Source organism: Trachypithecus francoisi, unplaced genomic scaffold, assembly GCF_009764315.1.
Source record: "Trachypithecus francoisi isolate TF-2019V2 unplaced genomic scaffold, Tfra_2.0 Contig01579, whole genome shotgun sequence".
In the NCBI taxonomy this organism is placed as follows: Eukaryota; Metazoa; Chordata; class Mammalia; order Primates; family Cercopithecidae; genus Trachypithecus; species Trachypithecus francoisi.
In genome coordinates, this window is record NW_022681442.1 from 34,437,475 (window position 1) to 34,460,615 (window position 23,141).

Here is a 23,141-nt window from a genome sequence, read left to right on the forward strand (position 1 = left end):
TCTTTACACTTTGGGAGGCTGATGTGGGAGGATCCCTTGAGCCCAGGTGTTCAAGCCTGAAGTGAACTGTGATTGCACACTGCTTTATAGCCTGGTCAACAGAGTGAGACCCTGTCTCAGGAAAAAAAAACAAAAACAAAAACAAAAACTGTAGGAAAAGAGAGGCTCATGAAGCATTGACTCTAATTTTCTGAGGAGCAAATATTTTTTAGATAAATGGTAAGAGACTGTATTGTCAGTGAAGCATCCTATAGAACTTTTTCCAAATTAATAGGGAATTTTGATGTTATCTTTTTTCTTTTATTTATTATTATTATTTTTGAGACAGAGTCTTGGTCTGTCACCCAGGCTGGAGTGCAATGGTGCAACTCCACTCACTGCAACCTCCGCCTCCCAGGTTCAAGTGATTCTCCTGCCTCAGCCTCCCGAGTAGCTGGGACTATAGGCGCTTGCCATCACACTTGGCTGATTTTTGTATTTTTAGTAGAGATGGGGTTTTGCCATGTTGGCCAGGCTGGTCTCAAACTCCTGACCTCAGGTGATCCACCCTCTTTGGCCTCCCGAAGTGCTGGATTACAGGTATGAGCCACACTGTGCCTGGCCTTTTTTGTTTGTTTTTGAGATGGAGTCTCACTCTGTTACCCAGGTTGGAGTGCAGTGGCACAATCTCAGCTCACTGCAACCTCCACCTCCCAGGTTCAAGTGATTCTCCTTCTTCAACCTCCCTCGTAGCTGGGATTACAGGTGTGCACCACCACATCCAGCTAATTTTTTTGTATTTTTAGTAGAGATGGGATTTCACCATGTTGGCCAGGCTGGTCTCGAACTCCTGACCCCAAATCATCTGCCCACCTCGGGCTCCCAAAGTGCTGGGATTATAGATGTGAACCACTGTGCCAGATGTTACTGTCTTTTTTTCTTTCTTTCTTTCTTTTTTTTTTTTTGAGAGTCTCGCTCTGTTGCCCAGGCTGGAATGCAGTGGCGCGATCTCACTGCAAGCTCTGCCTCCCGGGTTCACGCCATTCTCGTGCCTCAGCGTCCCAAGTAGCTGGGGCTACAGGTGCCTGCCACCACGCTCGGCTAATTTTTTTTTATATTTTTAGTAGAGACAGGGTTTCACCATGTAATCCAGGATGGTCTTGAACTCCTGACCTCGTGATCCACCTGCCTTGGCCTCCCAAAGTGCTGAGATTACAGGCGTGAGCCCCCGCGCCCGGCCAGATGTTACTTCTTTTTTTTTTTTTTTGAGACGGAGTCTGGCTCTGTTACCCGGGCTGGAGTGCAGTGGCCGGATCTCAGCTCACTGTAAGCTCCGCCTCCTGGGTTCCCGCCATTCTCTTGCCTCAGCCTCCGGAGTAGCTGGGACTACAGGCGCCCGCCACCTCGCCCAGCTAGTTTTTTGTATTTTTTTAGTAGAGACGGGGTTTCACCGTGTTAGCCAGGATGGTTTCGATCTCCTGACCTCGTGATCCACCCGTCTCGGCCTCCCAAAGTGCTGGGATTACAGGCTTGAGCCACCGCGCCCGGCCGTTACTTTCTTAATACAAATAACTTTCTTCCCATTGTACACTAGCGTGAGGGAGGAAAATTAAGGAAGGTGTCAGCAACAGAATTAATGCTTATTCATATGACACCCAAAAAGATAAAAATTACCAAGCAAATAAATAAGTCAATAAATTGGCATTATTGATACTCATCATTCTTGACTGAGAATATTACATTGTCATTCCATTGGGCAGAATCTTAGATTAGGATTCCAAAAATGTTTAGGTTAAGAAGGTAGGCAATCAAGAGTTTTTTCATTTCAGAATAGTTTGCCAATTTAATTTTGGTTAAGATGTATTATTAGTTTGAAATTTGGGCTAGGCATGGTGGCTCATGCCTGTGATCCCAGCACTTTGGGAGGCCGAGGTGGGAGGATCACTTGGGCCCAGGAATTTGAGACCTGGGCAACATAGAAAGACTTGTGTCTACAAATAGTAAAAAAAATTAGCCAGGTGTTGGTGGTGCATGTCTGCGGTCCCAGCTACTTGGGAGGCCGACGTGGGGGAATTGCTTGAGCTCAGGCAGTTGAGGCTACAGTGAGTCATGATTGTGCCATTGTGCTCTAGCCTGGGCAACAATGGGAGACCCAGTCTCAAAAAAAAGAAAACAAAAATAAAACACACACACACACACACACACACACACAAGCAAGCAAGAAAGAAAGTTGTTCAGGTTGAGATCAAATATAGGGGCCAAATATATTTTCAGACTTTTGGAGTCTAAATTAGAGATAATTTTGTAGTTTATACTACAAAACATTGCACAGCTATTCTTAAGGGCAGACCTTAGGGTATAAATGTTTCAAAAATTTTATCTAAGAAATTGGATATCGTTCCCTGAATTGTGGTACTCCTTATTAATGTTGAACTGTCTCTGATATTAAAAAGCACCACCAGCTTGGGCATATAGGGCCTGTTTAGTTTTCTCTTCTCTATGTACAACTTTCATGATACTGGCTTAAATTTGATATGTAGAAAGAGGGAAGACTACAGTCTTTTCTTTGATAGTTGTATTTCTTATCTAACAGCTTTCCAACAAAGTGACACAGTTAAAGCCATGTTTCAGAGCCTTTTAGAGTTGAAAAAGCAGTAAGAGAGAGTGAATACTTCTCTCAGGGTGGTAAATCAGATTTAGACAACTTTAAATATAGCTCGTATTTTGATAAATCTTGCCAAGGTTGTGGTTCTTGGAAAACAAATCAAGTTAGGCAATTCACCAGGGAGGAAACATTTAGTTTTGTGGGTATGCAGTTTTGGTATAGTCAGCCAAAAGATACATCTGCAGGATGCAGTTTTTTTTTTTTTTTTTTTAACTGCCTTGAATTTTGCAGATTCATGGCTTCAACATGTCTTAGAAGCACTTGCATTTCATTTTTCTGTAATTGATTTTTCGACTGTGGATTGTTTCCAGTCCTTTCACTGAGCATATCACCTTACATGTAGGGTTCCATCTAGTGGTAAAAGTGGTAATTGTAGACTATAAGTAGGTTATACAAATTACTATTTTTTTAGTATTACTAGATTGATAAATTTATGCCACTTTGACATGATAGGGCACAGTCCACCTGATTGATACTCATTTGGCACACTCTTCTCAATTCTGTTCACTAAATTATATCTTGAGTTAGGATGAAAATAATGCAGCTTTCAGGCTTTAATAATGCAGTGACTAAATTTAAACTGCTAAGAGTCCTGATATTGTCTGTACAAGACAGCATTTTCTGTCACTTACAGAAAGTTACGTTTGGCTTGTCAAGAAGAAAAGAAACATAATCCCAAAGCAGCAACCATTTAAAATAAAAGAAGACTGCCACAAGGATTCGTGCAGAATATTTAAAATTTTCCTGTTGAACAAAATGATTTCACTGATTTTTTTCTTCAGGGATGATGCTTTCAAATAGCTTATATGCATCTTTTGGAAATCGAAAGATCCTGGAATAGCGTCTTCCATGTGGGACATCTTGAAAGATAGTATTTTGGTTTCAGTGAGTTACGTGAATGAATCTCCAGTCCTTATCAGTGTGATGGTCTGTTTACAGAGTGTAAGTTTGTTTCTTAGATTTGTAGAATTTATAAAGAAAGAAAACTATAGCCTGTATACCAAAGACAAGGACAGTTCTTCCAGAAAAACTGGCTGCATCAAAAGTAGACTTCTGCACAGATTGTGAGGTTGGAGTGAAAGTGGTATTTGTTGTACCTGATGTAGTAACTGTGGTGGGAGTTGTAGAAGAGAAAGGCAGAGTTGTGGTTTTAACTTGGGATACTGGGAGTTATAATTTCCTTTAGGCTTCTGTATTTCCCAAGATTTCCACAAAATCCATAAAAAGTCATTGTGAACTCAACGTACAAAGCCTCAGCAAATCTGCTCAGGTTCACTGAGTGTGAAACACTGGATCTATGTGTCACTGTGGAATTGATTGGCACCAGAGTGGCAGTTGGCACAGAACAGAAGTCTGTCCCGTTCACCACACCACAGTCTCTAACTGTTGAATTATGTGAACAGTAGCTCTTATCTTCTTTACATTCTATCTAAAAGCAGGTATTATTAACAGTGCTTTAAAACAGGAAACACAGCTGTTGCAGCCTTCATAGATTTCTGGTGCTGGAGTGGTGACTGATGGGAAGGATGTCACTGGCACTGGGGTTATCTTGGAGGGGCGACCCACAGCAGTGGGCAGGAGAGCCCTGACATGGTGTCCTCAGCATTGGTATCCAGAGGAACGCTGCCATGCACAACATCCTGTCAATCTCCTGCAGGCCACCTGCCCCAAATTGTTCTTTTTGAGGGATCTTACCTCTATCATTCTTTGGGATAGTTGCCCAGAGCCCTTGTTATTTCTGTATGCCTACATACCTAGCTACTAATTTTCCTGCTTCTGGCCATCTATGTAAAAACTTTTATGATAAGGAAATTAATCTTTAGTATATACTTTGATTTTCTATAATATTTATATCAAATTGAAGTGAGATTGAAGCCAAAACTACTTGGTTTCTTTATTTTTTTTTTTTTCCGAGGCAGAGTCTCGCTCTGTTGCCCAGGCTGGAGTGCAGTGTCGTGATCTCGGCTCACTGCGAGCTCCGCCTCCTGTGTTCATGCTGTTCTCCTGCCTCAGCCTTCGGAGTAGCTGGGACCACAGGCGCCTGCCACCACGCCCGGCTAATTTTTTGTATTTTTAGTAGAGACTGGGGGTTTCACTGTGTTAGCCAGAGTGGTCTCGATCTCCTGACCTCGTGATCTGCCCGCCTCGTCCTCCCAAAGTGCTGGGATTTTAGGCGTGAGCCACTGTGCCCAGCCCAGTATTTGGTTTCTTTAAAAAAATTTGTCATGAAATGTCGATTATACATACAAGTTTATAGAATAATATAATCAATACTCTTCCTATTACCCAGCTTCAGCAAATCTTAAAATTTTGCCATATTTCGGGAGGCTGAGGCAGGAGAATGGCGTAAACCCGGGAGGCAGAGCTTGCAGTGAGCTGAGATCTGGCCACTGCACTCCAGTCCGGGCGACAGAGCGAGACTCCGCCTCAAAAAAAAAAAAAAAAAAAAAAAATTTTGCCATATTTGCTTCAAATGCTCCCCTTTTCCCATAGCTCAATGATTTAGCCACAAGAACGTTATTAGCACTTCAGGAACTCTTTTTTTTTTTTAAAGATGGGGTCTTGGCCGGGCGCGATGGCTCAAGCCTGTAATCCCAGCACTTTGGGAGGCCAAGACAGGCGGATCACGAGGTCAGGAGATCGAGACCATCCTGGCTAACACGGTGAAACCCCGTCTCTACTAAAAAGTACAAAAAACTAGCCGGGCGACGAGGCGGGCGCCTGTAGTCCCAGCTACTCGGGAGGCTGAGACAGGAGAATGGCGTAAACCCGGGAGGCGGAGCTTGCAGTGAGCTGAGATCCGGCCACTGCACTCCAGCCCAGGCGACAGAGCGAGATTCCGTCTCAAAAAAAATAAAATAAAATAAAAAAAATAGGCCGGGCGCGGTGGCTCAAGCCTGTAATCCCAGCACTTTGGGAGGCCGAGACGGGCGGATCACGAGGTGAGGAGATCGAGACCTTCTTGGCTAACATGGTGAAACCCCGTCTCTACTAAAAAATACAAAAAACTAGCCGGGCGACATGGCGGGCGCCTGTAGTCCCAGCTGCTTGGGAGGCTGAGGCAGGAGAATGGCGTAAACCCAGGAGGCGGAGCTTGCAGTGAGCTGAGACCCGGCCACTGCACTCCAGCCTGGGCGGCAGAGCGAGACTCCGTCTCAAAAAAAAAAAAAAAAAAAAAAAAAAAAAAAAAAAATAAATAAATAAATAAAAAAAATAAAAAAAATAAAGATGGGGTCTTGCTCTGCCACCCAGGCTAGAGTGCAGTGGCGCGATCTCAGCTCACTGCAACTCCACCTCCGGGGTTCAAGCAGTTCTGCCTCAGCCTCTCGCGTAGCTGGCATACAGGCGCCCGCCACCATGCCCGGCTAATTTTTGTATTTTTGTATTTTTTTTTTTTTTTTGAGACGGAATCTTGCTCTGTCACCAGGCTGGAGTGCTGTGGCCAGATCTCAGCTCACTGCAAGCTCCGCCTCCCGGGTTCCTGCCATTCTCCTGCCTCAGCCTCCTGGGTAGCTGGGACTACAGGCGCCGCCACCTCGCCCGGCTAGTTTTTTGTATTTTTTAGTAGAGACGGGGTTTCACAGTTTTAGCCAGGATGGTCTCGATCTCCTGACCTCGTGATCCGCCCGTCTCGGCCTCCCAAAGTGCTGGGATTACAGGCTTGAGCCACCGCGCCCGGCCTAATTTTTGTATTTTTGTATTTTTTTTTTTTTTTGAGACGGAATCTTGCTCTGTCACCAGGCTGGAGTGCTGTGGCCAGATCTCAGCTCACTGCAAGCTCCGCCTCCCGGGTTCCTGCCATTCTCCTGCCTCAGCCTCCTGGGTAGCTGGGACTACAGGCGCCGCCACCTCGCCCGGCTAGTTTTTTGTATTTTTTAGTAGAGACGGGGTTTCACAGTTTTAGCCAGGATGGTCTCGATCTCCTGACCTCGTGATCCGCCCGTCTCGGCCTCCCAAAGTGCTGGGATTACAGGCTTGAGCCACCGCGCCCGGCCTAATTTTTGTATTTTTTAGTAGAGACGGGGGTTTCACCATGTTGGCCAGGCTGGTCTCCACCGCCTGACCTCGTGATCCACCTGCTTTGGCTTCCCAAAGTGCTGGGATTACAGGCGTGAGCCACCGTACCCGGCCTCAGGAACTCTTTCATACCTTCATGCCTTCTCTTAATCACTGTCCACCAAAGGTAACCATTATCCTGAATATTATGGTAAATACATTTCTGCTTCTCTTTACAGTTTACCATTTAAGCAAGTACCTCTAAATACTAGTTTCGTTTATTTTTAAAATTTGATATGTCATCATATAGTACGTAGTTGTCTGTGTGTATGTTTGTGTGTGTGTGTGTGTGTGTGTGGCTTCTTTTGCTTTTATTTGTGAGATTTAGCTATGATTGTACATATAGCTAGAGTCTGTCCATTTTCATTACTATGTAATATTCCATTGCAAATAAACAAAGCCATTAAATTAAAATTCTGCTGGACATTTTGCTTTTTTAGTTTTGGCTGTTTAGAAAATAATGTTGTGGGTTGGGTGTGGTGGCTCATGCCTATAATGCCAACACTTTGAGAGCCGAGGTGGGTGGATTGGTTGAGGCCAGGAGTTTGAGACCAGCCTGCTCAACATGGGAAACCCTATCTCTACTAAAAATACAAAAATTAGCTGGGCATGATGGCACTCACCTGTAATCCCAACTACTCAGGAGTCTGAGGCATGAGAAGCGCTTGAACCAAGGAGGCAGAAGTTGCAGTGAGCCAGGGTAGTGCCACTGTACTCCAGCCTGGGCAACAGAATGAGTCTGTCTCAAAAAAAAAAAAAAAAAAAAAAAAAGCAGAAATTAATGAAATAAGCTGGGCGTGGTGAGTCACGCCTATAATCCCAGCACTTTGGGAGGGTAAGGTGGGTGGATCACCTGAGGTCAGGAGTTCGAGACCAGCCTGGCCAACATGGTGAAACCCTATCTCTACTAAAAATACAAAAATTAGCTGGGTATGGTGATGTGTGCCTGTAATTCCAGCCACTGGGGAGGCTGAGGCAGGAGGATTGCTTGAACTCGGGAGGTGGAGGTTGCAGTGAGCCAAGATTGTGCCATTGCACTCCTGCCTAGAAGACACAGCAAGACTCCATCTCAAAGGAAGAAAAAAAAAAAAGAAACTAATGAAATAAACAACAAACATATACAATAGAGAGGTTCAACAAAGCTAGAATTTGGAACTTTGACAAAGCTAATTACATTGAAAAACAAATTTTTTTTTTTTTTTTTTGAGACGCAGTTTCCCTCTGTCGCCCAGGCTGGAGTGCAGTGGCCGGATCTCAGCTCACTGCAAGCTGGGCCTCCCAGGTTTACACCATTCTCCTGCCTCAGCCTCCCAAGTAGCTGGGACTACAGGCGCCCTCCACCTCGCCCGGCTAGTTTTTTGTATTTTTTAGTAGAGACGGGGTTTCACCATGTTAGCCAGGATGGTCTTGATATCCTGACCTCGTGATCTGCCTGTCTTGGCCTCCCAAAGTGCTGGGATTACAGGGTTGAGCCACCGTGCCTCAACCAATCCACCCACCTCGGCTCTCAAAGTGTTGGCATTATAGGCATGAGCCACCACACCCAACCCACAACATTATTTTCTAAACAGCCAAAACTAAAAAAGCAAAATGTCCAGCAGAATTTTAATTTAATGGCTTTGTTTATTTGCAATGGAATATTACATAGTAATGAAAATGGACAGACTCTAGCTATATGTACAATCATAGCTAAATCTCACAAATAAAAGCAAAACAAAAGCTGAAAAACAAATTACCAGTATCAGGAACAAAGAGGAGGACATTACTATGGAACCTAGAGATATTAAAAAAGATAAGAGGATATTATATACAAATTTATACCGATAAAGTTTGAAGGTTTATGTGAGATAGACAAATTCCTTGAAATGTACAACTTAACAAAATTAACACAAGAAGTAAAGGAAAATGTGAGTAGTCCCATAACACAAAATAAGTGGAATGTGTAATGAAAAACTTTTTCACAGAGAAAATTCTAGGTTCAGATGGCTTAATCAGCCAATTCTGTCACATATTTAAAGAAGAAATAACACTAACCTCACATAAATTTTTTCAGAAAATAGAAAAATAAGACATTGGCCAGGCGCGGTGGCTCATGCCTGTGGGAGGCCAAGGCGGGCAGATTGCCTGAGCTCAGGAGTTCAAGACCAGCCTGGGCAACACCATGAAATCCTGTCTCTACCAAAATACAAAAAATTAGATGGGCGAGGCGGCATGTGCCCTGTAGTCCCAGCTACTCAGGAGACTGAGGCAGGAGAACTGCTTGAACCTGGGAGGCGGAGGTTGCGGTGAGTGAGCTGAGATCGTGCCACTGCACTCCAGTTCAGGCGACAGAGTGAGACTCTGTCTGAAAAAAAAAAGACAAAAAAAAAAAAAAAAGACATATTTCCCACCTGGGTGTATAAGGCTAGAACAACCTTGATATAAAACCTAATGAAGACATTACAAGAAAATAAAATTTAAGACTAATCACACTTATGAATGAATGGGAAATTTAAACTATAAGCAAACCAAATTCAACAACATATAAAAATGATAATACATCATAACAAAGTTGAGTTATTTGAGAAATGCAAGGTTGGTTTGACAATAGAAAATCAGTATTATTTACCATAAAGGAAAAAATTATATGATCATCAATAGATGCACAAAAAATTTTTGATAAGTATTTGATAAAATTAAACACCCAATACACAATTTTAAATAAATAAGTAAATATATAAATAAATATATATATCTCCTCTGGAAGGCAGAGGCAGCAGTGAGCCGAGATTGTGCCACTGCACTCCAGCCTGGGTGACAAGAGTGAGACTCTGTCTAAAAAAAAATAAATAAATAACATAGCAAACTGAGAATAAAAATATACCACCTGAATCTGATTTTGCTAAGTGATGAGTAAGGAAAGGTACTATTTTTAAATTTGCTTTATTCTGACAACTTGTGAAGTTGAGATTCTTTTTATGTTTATTAGTCATTAGGTCCCCTCTTCTCTGCATTACTAATCATGTCATTTGACTAATTTTCTGTTGAGTCAAGTGTCTTTTCCTTATTAATTTTTAGGATTACTGATTCATTCTGAATACTGATCCTGGTTATATGCATGGCAAACATCTTTTTTTAATCTGTGGCTTATCTTGTATTTTATTATTACTTTTAGAGTTTTGGATTTATTTATTTATTTATTATGAATGGATAGTATGTTCACATGAATATAAAATCCAGAAAATACAAAAGAGCATACAGTGAAAAGTTTCTCTCCCACTCTTCTTCCCCTTTTATCCATTTCTCTTTAGAGGCATTGTGACTTCATTTTTAAGAAATTTAATGTGTAGTGTCATTTGTTATACAGATAAATTTAATGTAGCTAAATTTATGATTCTTTGGGGATTGTGCTTTTTATGTCTTGTTTAAGAAACTCTTCCTCTGTTGCATTAATTTATTCTATATTGTTTTTTACTGCTTTTAAATTTGGCTTTTCATATTTAGATCTTTATTTTGTTTGGAATTTATTTTTTGTCTGTAATGTGAGGTAGGGATCACCCCTCCCCCATATTGTAAAACTACCTGTTCTATGCTTTTACATTTGTAACTGTTTCATCTAGTATAACTTCAGTGGTGACGGGAGTCTGCTTTTGAGCTTCATCTATGCATTGGCAAATACATTTAATTAACTGGTCTAGTTTTTTATCTCTATTTTTCTACTTGCAGATGAGTGCTCAGAGTCCTAAGTACTGCCTTTCAGGCCTCATAATGTGCCCTTGTATCCTCTAACATGTCTGGAATGTGTGTAGGCTGTGCTGGGGCAGGGAAAGGAGAGTTTCTTTGTCACAACAAACAAGGGGAAAGCTTTTTTCCTGTCTCTTCGATTTACCAATGCCTCATCAGAAGCTTTCAGCACTTATGTAAGAAATATATTTATTTTCTTGAACTTTAGTATATTTAGTTTGTTTTACAATATTGTAGAGTGGAAGGTTGTTTTTGCTTAAATATAGTAGTTTTTTCTTTAATCCTATAAATTTCTTAAGTTCTTAAACATGTTTCTTGATAATTTTAGCTTTATATTGTGGTATTGTGTATTCTTTGGAAAGGGATTAGTGGGCTTTGTGATATGGGGTAACTTTAAGAAAAATAACCCGCTATAACTCTTTTCCATCTTTCACCTTCCATTTGATTTCTCTTTTAACTATTTCCATCTCTTAGATATTGTTTTACCAGATGGTCCACATGGAAAAAGTGAGGAAGTAGGGGAAAAGAAAAGAACTAGCTTAAAGAAATTAAAGTGTGACATAATGAGAGAATGAACATGGGAAGAAAGGGGAGAAAAAACAGAAGGGAAGAGAAACTGAGATTGTTTACGTGTTACTTATGTGTTGCGAGTTCCAAGGTATCTTTTTTCTTGTATTCCTTATAAATAGCTAGGAGCAGTCTTGAACCTGTTTATTCTTCTCCCTGTTTGTGCTGTTTAGGAGGGAGTAGTTTTGGGGGTGATGGCCAAGTAGGAAGAATTCTGTTGAAAAACTATACATGTTGCTTTTAGTTTCTTTCTCACTTGTGTACAATATTTGATCCAGTTTAGTGCTGGAAGGGTCAACTGTGTTGAAAGTGTTAGAATCTTGAGTTTTGCTCTGGACATTCATAAAAGTCTGGAAGTTTTATGTATGTATGTATGTGTTTCTGTTTCAGGAATATAATGGTTGCTATTAATACACATTTTTATGTTAATGCTAATTTGATCTGAATCAGTTATTCAGAATTAAAAGTGATGTGAGTTCCAGAAAATGATTAGTTTAGACTCAATAAGTTATAAGACTCTTTTTGGTACTACACATTTTATGATTTTTCTGGCCCTCCTGGTAGAGTAGTGATTTCTCATTGGCAGTGATTATAAACAATAGTCCTGTATTGACCCTTGCTTCTTGACTGAAATAAGCTGATGTTAAAAAAAGAGGCTCTTGTCAATGATTTAAGATGAAGTTGCTTCTAATTTTATTTGGCTTTTATTTATCATCATTGACATTTGAACAGGAAAAATAACTAGTGTGTAAAAAGGTTGAGGAGACAAGCATTTTAAATTCTATTTTTTTTAGTTACTTCTTGGCTCGAGGACACACATTCCTAGTTTTTAATTTTTGTTATTTCTCATAACACATTATCATTTCAGAGAAAAGAAGGAATCTCCTAGCCACCAACTGAAGATGTGGACTGTTGATTAAATCATGTAATAATTTTTCAAGGAAATAGAGATGAACTTTGAAGTCTACCCATGCCTTGTTTTCACTATACTGTTATTATTAATTATCCATGTAGTATTGACAATGTCCTTTGTAGATTAGTTACATTTAGTATTTAGAAGTGCCGTCATTTTTCCTGGAATAGTGCTTTGGTACCTAGGGTATAATGGACCACTTTTAAGTTGTGATTGCTTTTACTGTGGGTATGTTTGTATGAGTCAGGTGAATTTCAATTCTGCCTGACTGAGATATGATAACTTGTCCTTTCTAGCTTGCGTTATGTCCATTTGTTGGTTATATAATAGATGACTGTTTATATAATAAGGATTAGAACAAGCCATTAGACTTTATTGTTAATGGATACAAACTATATGTCTTCTGTAAGAGTTTCAAGGATACAATTCTTAAATATAACAACATATTAGAAGTAAAAAGGGAATGATATGCTTTGGCTATGTCCCCACACAAATCTCATCTTGAATTCTAGCTCCCATAATCCCCATGTGTTGTAGGAAGAACCCAGTGGGAGGTAATTGAATCATGGGGGCGGGTTTTTCCTGTGCTGTTCTCTTGATAGTGAATAAGTCTCACAAGAGCTGATGTTTTTATAAAGGGCAGTTCCCCTGCACACGCTCTCTTGACTGCTGCCACGTAAGACATGCCTTTGTTCCCCCTTCGCCTTCCACCATGATTGTGAGGCCTCCCCAGCCATGTGGAACTGTGAGTCCATTAAACCTGTCTTTCCTTTATAAATTACTGAGTCTCTGGTATGTCTTTATTAACAGCGTGAGAACAGACTAATACAGTAAATTGGTACCAGTAGAGTTGGGTACTACTGTAAGGATACCTGAAAATGTGGAAGCGACTTTTAAACTGAGTAACAGGCAGAGGTTGGAACAGTTTAGAGGACTCAGAAGACAGGGAAATGTGGGAAAGTTTGGAACTTCCTAGAGATTATGTAGGGCTCAGAATACAGGAAGATGTGGGGAAGTTTGGAACTTCCTAGAGACTTGTTGAATAGCTTTGACCAAAATGCTGATAGTGTTGGCCGGGCGCGGTGGCTCAAGCCTGTAATCCCAGCACTTTGGGAGGCCGAGACGGGCGGATCACGAGGTCAGGAGATCGAGACCATCCTGGCTAACACGGTGAAACCCCGTCTCTACTAAAAAAATGCAAAAAATTAGCCGGGCGAGATGGCGGGCGCCTGTAGTCCCAGCTACTCGGGAGGCTGAGGCGAGAGAATGGCGTAAACCCGGGAGGCGGAGCTTGCAGTGAGCTGAGATCCGGCCACTGCACTCCAGCCTGGGCGACAGAGCGAGACTCCGTCTCAACAAAAAAAAAAAAAGAAAAAAAAAAGAAAAAAAAAAAAAACAAAAAACAAAATGCTGATAGTGTTATGGACAGTGAAGTCCAGACTGAGGTGGTCTCAAGATGCAGATGAGGAACTTGTTGGGAACTTATATAAAGGTCACTCTTGCTAGGAGGAGCCAAATCCTAATTTCTAAGACAATGGGGAAAATGTCTCCAGGGCATGTCAGAGACCTTTGTAGCAGCCCCTCCCATCACAGGCCTGGAAGCCTACGAGGAAAAATGATACTGTGGGCTGGGCCCAGGGCCTTGCTGCTTTGTGCAGTCCCTGGACTTGGTGCCCTGGGTCCCAGCTATGGCTAAAAGGGGCCAGTGTACAGCTCAGGACATTGCTTCAGAGGGCGCAGGCCCCAAGCCTTGGCAGTGTACAATGTGGTTTTGGGCCTGCGGGTGCACAGAAGTCAAGATGTCGGCTCTTAAGTCAGTTAATATTCTCCATTTACCTGAACTTTTTCTTAATTATGAAAACTGGAGAATTCCAAGGGGAAAATGTTGGAGCTATGTGTTCATTTTCTAATTGTTCAGTAACTAATTTCTCTAAAGCCTCCAGTTTCTCCTTACTCAGTGGCCATTGTTCTATCCAAATTGGCTTATCTGTTAACCAGGTATAAGTTCTGGAGGCTTAACAATGGCTGCCGTCAAAAATGATACCCTAATCTTTGGCAGGAACTTTGTCTTTCCACTTGAAGCAGTTCTTTCAAACCTTGCAATTTTTTTTCTAGTCCCATATCAGGGACATACCCTATTTCATGCATCATATGTTGACTTTGAGGGCTATATAATTGTTCTGGAATTAGAACTTGTGCTCCCTGTTGTTGTAATAAATCTCTTCCCCATAAATTTATAGATACAGAAATTACAATTGGTTGAATAGTCCCAGGTTGTCCATCGGGCCCCTCACAATGCAAAATATAACACTTTGATATACTTCAGGGGCTTTACCAACTCCAACTATGTCAGATTGAGTGGGTTGAATTGGCCATGTGGACGACCAGTGCTATAGAAATGACTGAAATGTTGACTCCTATATCTACCAAACCTTTAAATTTCTTTCCCTGAATAGTTATTTCACAGGTAGGGCATTTATTAGTAACTTGATTTACCCAGTAAGCTGCTTTGCCTTGTTTATTTGTGCTTCCAAATCTTCTTGTTCATTTAGTTTCACTTTTTCCCATTCCCACATACGGCACAATCAGGAGCTATGTGCTATCCTGGCTCTGCTATGCGCTATCATGGCCCTGCTATGTGCTATCCTGGCTCTGCTTTCCAGGGAACAGAAGTAGATATAACAATTTGAATTTCCCATTGTAATCTGAATCAGTGACTCCTATATGTATTTGTACCCCTTTTAAACTTAAGCTAGACCTTCCAAAAAGTATTCCTATTGTCCCTGCTGGCAAGGGACCATAGACTCCTGTTGGGACCTTTCGTGGCAGTTCCCCAGGCAGAAGACGCGCAGCTTTTGTGCAGCATAAATCTACTGCGGCGCTATTGGCTGTGGCGGGGGACAGACATTGTATGGGGGGTGAGGGAATGGCCTGAGCTGGAAATGCCTCGGTTTAGAATGGGGCCTGGGACGGGCCCTTCATGGCGTTTCCTGAAATTGGGTTCCTTCCTTTTTTTTTTTTTTTTTTGAGACGGAGTCTCGCTCGTTGCCCAGACTGGAGTGCAGTGGTGCGATCTCGGCTCACTGCAATCTCTGCCTCCTGGGTTCACGCCATTCTCCTGCCTCAGCCTCCCAAGTAGCTGGGACTACAGGTGCCTGCCACCACGCCCGGCTAATTTTTTGTATTTTTAGTAGAGATGGGGTTTCACCATGTTAGTCAGGATGGTCTCGATCTCCTGAGCTCGTGATCTGCCCGTCTCGGCCTCCCAAAGTGCTGGGATTACAGGTGTGAACCACTGTACCCGGCCTAGGGTTCCCTTCTTTATCAAACTTAGAGTGACACTGATTAGCTCAGTGTTTTCCTTTTTTACATTTTGGACATATTTCAGTCTCAGTATTCTTTTTTCCCCTATTGGGTGACTTGACTTGCTGATTTTTTCTACATTCTTTTTTAGTATGACCATGCTTCCCACAGTTAAAACAAGCTCCAGGAAACAGAGTATTTCCTTTATCCACTCTCAGTCTTACCATTGCCTGTGCCAACAAAGTAGCTTTATGCAGATTACCTCCGATACCATCACAGGCCTTGATATAATCAACTAAATGTGCTTTCCCTCTGATAGGTCGCAGAGCAGCCTGGCAATCGGGATTAGCATTGTCGAAAGCTAATAACTGCAACACTATATTCTGAGCAGCCGAATCTGCAATCATCTGTTTAAGATACTCCTGTATCCGAGCTATAAAATCAATGTGTGGGTCTCTTGATCCCTGTTTTGTAGCAGTGAAGGAAGGATATTGTTCTCCACCTGAAGTGATTTTTTTCCGAAGCTCTAATGTACACTCCCCTAAGCTGTTGTATGGCATCATCCTGCATGACCAGCTGTGCATGTAAACCAGCCCAGCTGCCAACCCCAAAAGTTGGTCTGCAGTTATATTAATTTGATGTTGGGCCTGGGCATTTCGAGCAGCCTGAATGGAAGCTTCATCTGCCCACCAAGTTTTAAATTGTAAGAACTGAGCAGGAGTTAGACAAGCTCGAGTAAGAGCATCCCAGTCAGTAGGAATCGTGCGACTGGAAACAGCAACATCCTTTAACAGTCCCATTACAAAAGGAGAACCTGGTCCATACTGATTTATAGCTTGTTTAAATTCTTTGAGTGGGCCAGGCGCGGTGGCTCAAGCCTGTAATCCCAGCACTTTGGGAGGCTGAGACGGGCGGATCACGAGGTCAGGAGATCGAGACCATCCTGGCTAACACGGTGAAACCCCGTCTCTACTAAAAATACAAAAAACTAGCTGGGCGAGGTGGTGGGCGCCTGTAGTCCCAGCTGCTCGGGAGGCTGAGGCAGGAGAATGGCGTGAACCCGGGAGGCGGAGCTTGCAGTGAGCTGAGATCCGGCTACTGCACTCCAGTCCGGGCGACAGAGCGAGACACCGCCTCAAAAAAAAAAAAAAAAAAAAAAAAAAAAATTCTTTGAGTGATTTAAAAGGAGAAGGCTCAAATGTAGCTATAATATTTGCCTGTTTTTCTGGGGGGTGTATTCTAACAGGGAACTGCCAAGCCTCTATATCACCCTCTCCTCTAGCTTGCTGAATTCTTGCCTGAATAGAACTAAGAGCAGTTGCTCGAGGCGCTGCTCGAACAGTCACTGGGGCAACTACTTTTCGCCCAGTGTCCTCTGGAAAAGAAAGATCTGGAGGGTCAGGCCACTCTTTTTCTTCAAAATAATAATGAGGGGATACAGAAAGGTAGGGATGAACCTCTCCCTCCTTTGATGCTTTAGCTTTAGCTGGCAAACAAACCTGCTCTGTAACCTCTTCTGTTACTTCATTATACTCTCCTTCCTCCTCATCATTAATGTGAAAAGGTTCCATGGTGGAACGAACCAGAGCCCACACTTGTCCCATTGTTACCCTGATGCTTCCGAGCTTCCCTTCTTAATCACCAGGGGGATTGCTTTAAGAGTACTTCGGGTGTTCTCCAGCTTAGTTTTCCATGTTCTCCAACCGTCGCTCCGGCGACCTTTTGACCTGGATTCGGGCCCCACAACTTGCTGAGACCAGCTTGGTCGGTGAGACCCTAACCCAGCAGTGCTAGAGGAATTAAAGACACACACACAGAAATATAGAGGTGTGAAGTGGGAAATCAGGGGTCTCACAGCCTTCAGAGTTGAGAGCCCTGAACAGAGATTTACCCATGTATTTATTAATAGTAAGCCAGTGATAAGCATTGTTTTTATAGATTATAGATTAACTAAAAGTATTCCTTACGGGAAACAAAAGGATGGGCCGAAATAAAGGAATGGGTTTGGCTAATTATCTGCAGCAGGAGCATGGCCTTAAGGCACAGATCGTGCTTGCTATTGTTTGTGGTTTTAAGAATGCCTTTAAGGGGTTTTCCACCCTGGGTGGGCCAGGGGTTCCTTGCTCTCATTCCAGTAGACCCATAATCTTCCAGCATGGGCGTCATGGCTATCGTGAACATGTCACCGTGCTGCAGAGATTTTGTTTATGGCCAGTTTTGGGGCCAGTTTATGGCCGGATTTTGGTGCCTGTTCCCAACATGCTACCATGTAAGATGTGCCTTTGTTCCTCCTTCGCCTTCTGCCATGATTGTGAGGCCTCCCCAGTCATGTGGAACTGTGAGTCCATTAAAGCTCTTTTTCTTTATAAATTACCCAGTCTTGGGTATTTCTTCATAGCAGTATGAAAATGAACTAATACAGGGGTAAAGTAGGCATTGGGAAACAAAGAACAGGGAAGAAAATATTTCTGAGATTCAAAGGAGCTTTGCCAGGAGTATAGCCCAATGTAATGTAGGAGTGGAGACCCAGCTAAGATCGGGAGCCCTAGAGAGAAGAACCTGTCTGAGCAGAGGTTGGACTTAGATGATGATAGATGGGTCAGAGGCATCCAGAATTGAAGGATTTTAAAGTAAAACCTATTTGTGGACATGGGAAAAGCGGAATTAATTACCGTTTTGTGTACCTGTAAATGCCTTCCCCTCTGTGAGGCTTTGTGGTTATAAGGAACAGTGTTCAAGGGCATCTGGCTCAGTTAAAGGAAGCAGACTATAAGGAAACCTCTGCCTTTGCGTGGAGTCAGGACCAAGTAACCCAATGAGTAGTGCATAAGAAACATACAAAAATCATGTCCCAAAAGATTTTCTTCTGTGTTTTTCAGTGATGCCATCTGCGGTTTTGTGATCTGCAATGATTCTTCCCTTCGAGGTCAGCCCATTATCTTTAATCCTGACTTTTTTGTGGAGAAACTCCGACATGAGAAACCTGAGGTTTTCACTGAGTTGGTGGTCAGCAATATCACAAGGCTCATCGATTTACCTGGAACTGAGTTGGCTCAGCTGATGGGGGAAGTGGACCTTAAGTTGCCTGGCGGGGCCGGCCCAGCGTCAGGATTCTTCCGGTCTCTCATGTCTCTCAAGCGAAAGGGTAGGAGATGTGTCTGTGAAGGGTGGGCAGGCCTCAGCTGCTCCCTGGGCTTCTCTCTCGACATCTACACATTCACTGAAGAGTTGCTATTAACTTAGAGCTTTTTTTTGGCCGTTTTTTTCAGTTTTTATAAGTAGTAACACCTTAAGTAATTGTAATACAAATTGTAAAAACTATCTAGATAAGTAAATAATTAAACTAAAGCAAATATTTTCAGTCCCTGAGAGATGATGACATGATTAACTTAGGTAGTTATCAGGGGCATCTTGATTTTCGTGCCCTATTAATATGTGAAAATGATCTTTAAAAAACCATAGTTACATAGCTAGAGACTATAGAACAGAAAGCTTGGATTTTCTTTTTTTTCAGGGATGGGGTCTCACTCTGTTGCCGATGTTGGAGTGCAGTGGTGTCATACCTCACTGCAGCCTTGAATTCCTGGGCTCAATCTATCCTTCTGTCTCAGCTCCCAGTAGCTGGGACTACAGATGTATGACGCCATGCCTGACTGTTTTCTATTTTTTGTAGAAATGGGGTCTCACTATGTTGCCCAGGCTGGTCTCAAACTCCTGGCTTCAAGCAGTCCTCCCACCTCAGCCTCCCAAAGCGTGGGGATTACAGGTGTGAGCCACCATGCCTGGCTTTCTGTTTGTTTGTTAAATTAAATACTAACATGCTAGATATCTCCTTCTTACTTACTAGATATATGCTTCTTACTTAAAAAAGAAGATGGTATTTGCCTTCAAAGAACCTACAGTCTAATATTGAACTTGGAGAAAGCTGATTGAGAGTTATCCTGCTTGCATTTTCTGGTGCACTTCCAGTTCTAAGGTTTTTGTTTACTGACCATGTGAAAACGCTTGCTGAATTGTAAAATAGGATGCTTGAGTGGTTTTAAGTATGATGATTTTGTACTATTTGTGTGAAATACAGCCCTGTCATATCGTATGGTTTTTCAGAAAAAGGAGTGATATTTGGGTCCCCACTGACAGAGGAAGGCATTGCCCAGATATATCAACTGATTGAATATCTACACAAAAGTAAGACTACTTGAAATTTTATCGTTCTTTGTTTAATGAAGAATTCTGTTTTCTGTTGAGAGCTAACTGCCTTGAGTTAGTAGGTGCCAATTAACCATCAAAGGAACTAACCAGTGTTAATTTCAGGTGGCATGTTTTTAAATATATGTCCTTTCAAACTTCATCTCATATTCATTTGCTTTATACTCTCAAAGTGTATATAAATTAGACCGTGTCTATGAAGTCACATTTACCTCTTGCCTCAGAGAGACATTTCTTCTGGAAAAATATGTTGTCCCTAAAGAATTGTTGCATTTATTTAAGAGAGCATGATACCTTTTTTCTCCAGAATTCTATGCTTAAAACACACTCTTTACTTTTTTTTTTTTTTTTTTGAGACAAGGTCTCATTCTGTCACCCAGGCTGGGGTGCAGTGGTGCGATCTTGGCTCACTGCAGCCTTGACCTTCCAGGCTCAGGTGATTCTCCCACCTCGGCCTCCCTAGTAACTGGGATCACAAGCTTGCACCACCACACCCGGCTACTTTTTGTAGTTTTTTGTAGAGATGGGGTTTTGCCATATTGCCTAGGCTTGTCTTGAACTGTGCTCAAGTGATTCACCCGCCTAGGCCTCCCAAAGTGTTGAGATTATAGGCATGAGCTATTGCGCCTGGCCTAGGGATGAATAGTTGGGATGACCCTAAAGCTTCTGGGAATCTCTTAGGAATTTGACACATTAGAGTTCTAATTCCTGGAGCAGTACAGAGACTCGATTCATTCTGGGCTGGGAAAATAGTTTATAAGAGCCACAAACATCCACAGATGTATGTAGCCCCTCAAAATGAAGTCTGGGATAAACAAGAAGAGGTCTTTAGGGAGATTTGGCTTTTTTTTTTTTTTTTTGAGACGGAGTCTTGCTCTGCCACCCAGGCTGGAGTGCAGTGGCCGGATCTCAGCTCACTGCAAGCTCCGCCTCCCGGGTTTACTCCATTCTCCTGCCTCAGTCTCCCAAGTAGCTGGGACTACAGGCGCCCACCCCGTCGCCCGGCTAGTTTTTTGTATTTTTAAGTAGAGACAGGGTTTCACCGTGTTAGCCAGGATGGTCTCGATCTCCTGACCTCGTGATCCGCCCGTCTCGGCCTCCCAAAGTGCTGGGATTACAGGCTTGAGCCACCGCGCCCGGCCGAGATTTGGCTTTTTAAAAATTTATTTTTCAAGCTAATCCTGACCATCGATTGGGTTAAATTCAGATTGTCTGTACATACCTCAGGAGATTGAATGACTCCTGGGAGGACTACCTTTAGTTTGGAAGATCTCCAAGTGTCCAGGGGCGTTCAGATATGTCTCCTCAGGAGGTCTGTAGGTTCTAAACTACACTGATGAAAAAAGGCAAAAACTTACTTGAAAGGCTTTGTAAAAGGTCTTTGAAGTGTAGTCTTTAGACTGTGTATTTTAATCATAATATTTCTGCTTCCTTTTTGCCTGTCCTCTGCTTTCTTTTATGCTAAACAGACTTACGAGTAGAGGGTTTGTTTAGAGTACCAGGTAATAGTGTCCGACAGCAAATTTTAAGGGATGCTCTCAATAATGGAACTGACATTGACTTGGAATCAGGGGAGTTTCACTCAAATGATGTTGCCACTTTGCTGAAGATGTTTCTAGGAGAGTTGCCGGAGCCTCTGCTGACACATAAACATTTCAACGCACACCTTAAAATCGCTGGTGAGTATAGGAAGTAAGAAGGAGATGTAAATACATTTCTTTAAATTTAGTAAAGTTCCTAGGAATTTTCTGTTGCTTGTGACCCACAGAAATACTTCTATTAATATTGGTTAAGACTTCGTGTTGTTGCTGGACTTCTCTGGGTACTCAAAGGTATTGGCTAGTTAAATTTAATTTTAATCGAATGGCTTTCTTGATAAATAAGCTTTGTATTGAGATAAGGAGCTGGTAGTAATATATGGTCTGAGTTTTATTTATTTTTGAATCTCTGATAGATTCTCGAGTAGTGTGTTGAACATTATAGTTGGAAACAGGATCTCACTCTGTCACCTAGGCTGGAGTGCAGTGGTGCAACCTTGGCTCACTGCAGCCTTGACTCCCAGGCTCAGGTGAGCCTGCCACCTCAGCCTCCTAAGTAGCTGGGACTATAGGCATGCGGCATCACGCCTGGCAAATTTTTTGTACTTTTTGTAGACACTGGGTTTCGCCATGTTGCCGAGGCTCAAACTCCTGGGCTCAAGCGATCTGCCCACCTTGGCCTCCTGAGGTGCTGGGATTATAGGCGTAGGCCACTGTGCCCAATCCGTTTTAGTTGCTTAATAAATATATGCTTTTCATTGGATTGATTCATATATTTCAGAGGTTTACAGGTTTACAGGTTCGGTATTTGCCTTGGTTTGGGGTTTTTGCTCAGTATTTCTATGCCTCAGTTGAGGACATCTCTACTCTTGAAAAAAAATTTTTTTTTTTTTTTTGAGACGGAGTCTCGCTCTCTCACCAGGCTGGAGTGTAATGGTGCGATCTCGGCTCACTGCAACCTCCGCCTCCCGGGTTCAAGTGATTCTCCTGTTTCAGCCTCCCGAGTAGCTGGGATTACAGGTGCCCGCCACCACACCCAGCTAATTTTTGTATTTTTAGTACAGATGGGATTTCACCATGTTGGCCAGGATGGTCTTGATCTCTTGACCTTGTGATCTGCCCTCCTCAGCCTCCCAAAGTGCTGGCATTACAGGTGTGAGCTACCACGCCCAGCCAAGGAAATTTATTTTTTAAAAAAATTATTTGTTTTCTGAATAGAAACACATAGTTCAAAATTCAGATGATTCAAATAATATACAGTAAGAGCCTTCTCTCCTACACTTGTTCCCCAAGACCCAGTTCTTCTCAGAAACAATCAGTGTTACTGATTAAAAAAATTTTTTTTTCTTTTAAAAAAAGAAAACCTGTTCCCCAGGCTGGTCTCAAACTCCTGGCTTCAAGTGATCCTCCCTGCTCAGTCTCCCAAAGTGCTAGGATTGCAGGCATGAGCTGCAACCCCCGGACCAGTGTTATTGATTTCTAAAGTATCCTTCCAGAGATATTTTGTGTATTCCCAAGTATGTATATTCCTTTTCTCCTATTTTTATGTAACAGGTTATACACATGGTTCTGTGGTTTGCTTTTTTCACTTACTGTATCTTGAAGAATGTTCCATTTTCAGCTCATTAATAGTTTCTTCATACTCCTTTCTATCCATGGGGCAGGGAATTCATTCTTAAATTGCATGTCTGTTATGCTGCTATGGGCTCTAAGTGTTCACAGCATCAATATCCATTACTGCAGTTGCTTAGTTTTCTGCCCCTGAGTATTTTTCCTGTTTCTTCTAATTATATGGAAAAGAAATATAAGGTTTTTTCCTTTTTGAATAATTTTTACTACTTAAAGAAACAAGTGTTGGCCTGGCGCGGTGACTCACGCCTGTAATCTCAGCACTTTGGGAGGCTGAGGTGGGCAGATCATGAGGTCAGGAGATCGAGACCATCCTGGCTAACATGGTGAAAACCCATCTCTACTGAAAATACAAAAAATTAGCTGGGCGTGGTGGTGGCCACCTGTATAGTCCCAGCTACTCTGCAGGCTGAGGCAGGAGAGCAGAGCTTGCAGTGAGCGGAGATCGCACCACTGCACTCCAGCCTGGGGGACAGAGCAAGACTCTGTCTCAAGAAAAAAAAAAGAAACAAGTTTTGAATTAAAAAAATCTAATATGATTAGTTTTTTTTTTTTTTTTAGC

The 23,141-nt window shown here is 42.3% G+C and overlaps 1 protein-coding gene across 7 annotated transcripts in view; it reads left to right on the forward strand.

The window, feature by feature from the left end:
* Window positions 1-23,141, forward strand: part of ARHGAP19 (Rho GTPase activating protein 19) — an 80,085-nt gene that overhangs the window by 12,190 nt on the left and 44,754 nt on the right. For 5 of the 7 annotated variants that reach the window (XM_033187259.1, XM_033187229.1, XM_033187252.1 and 2 more), the window contains exons 2-4: window positions 18,086-18,351; window positions 19,311-19,391; window positions 20,882-21,091. In XM_033187259.1, coding sequence (XP_033043150.1) covers window positions 18,086-18,351; window positions 19,311-19,391; window positions 20,882-21,091 — 557 coding nt within the window. The remainder of the gene's footprint in view (window positions 1-18,085; window positions 18,352-19,310; window positions 19,392-20,881; window positions 21,092-23,141) is intronic. The other 2 variants (XM_033187245.1, XM_033187239.1) reach the window with 2 other exon arrangements.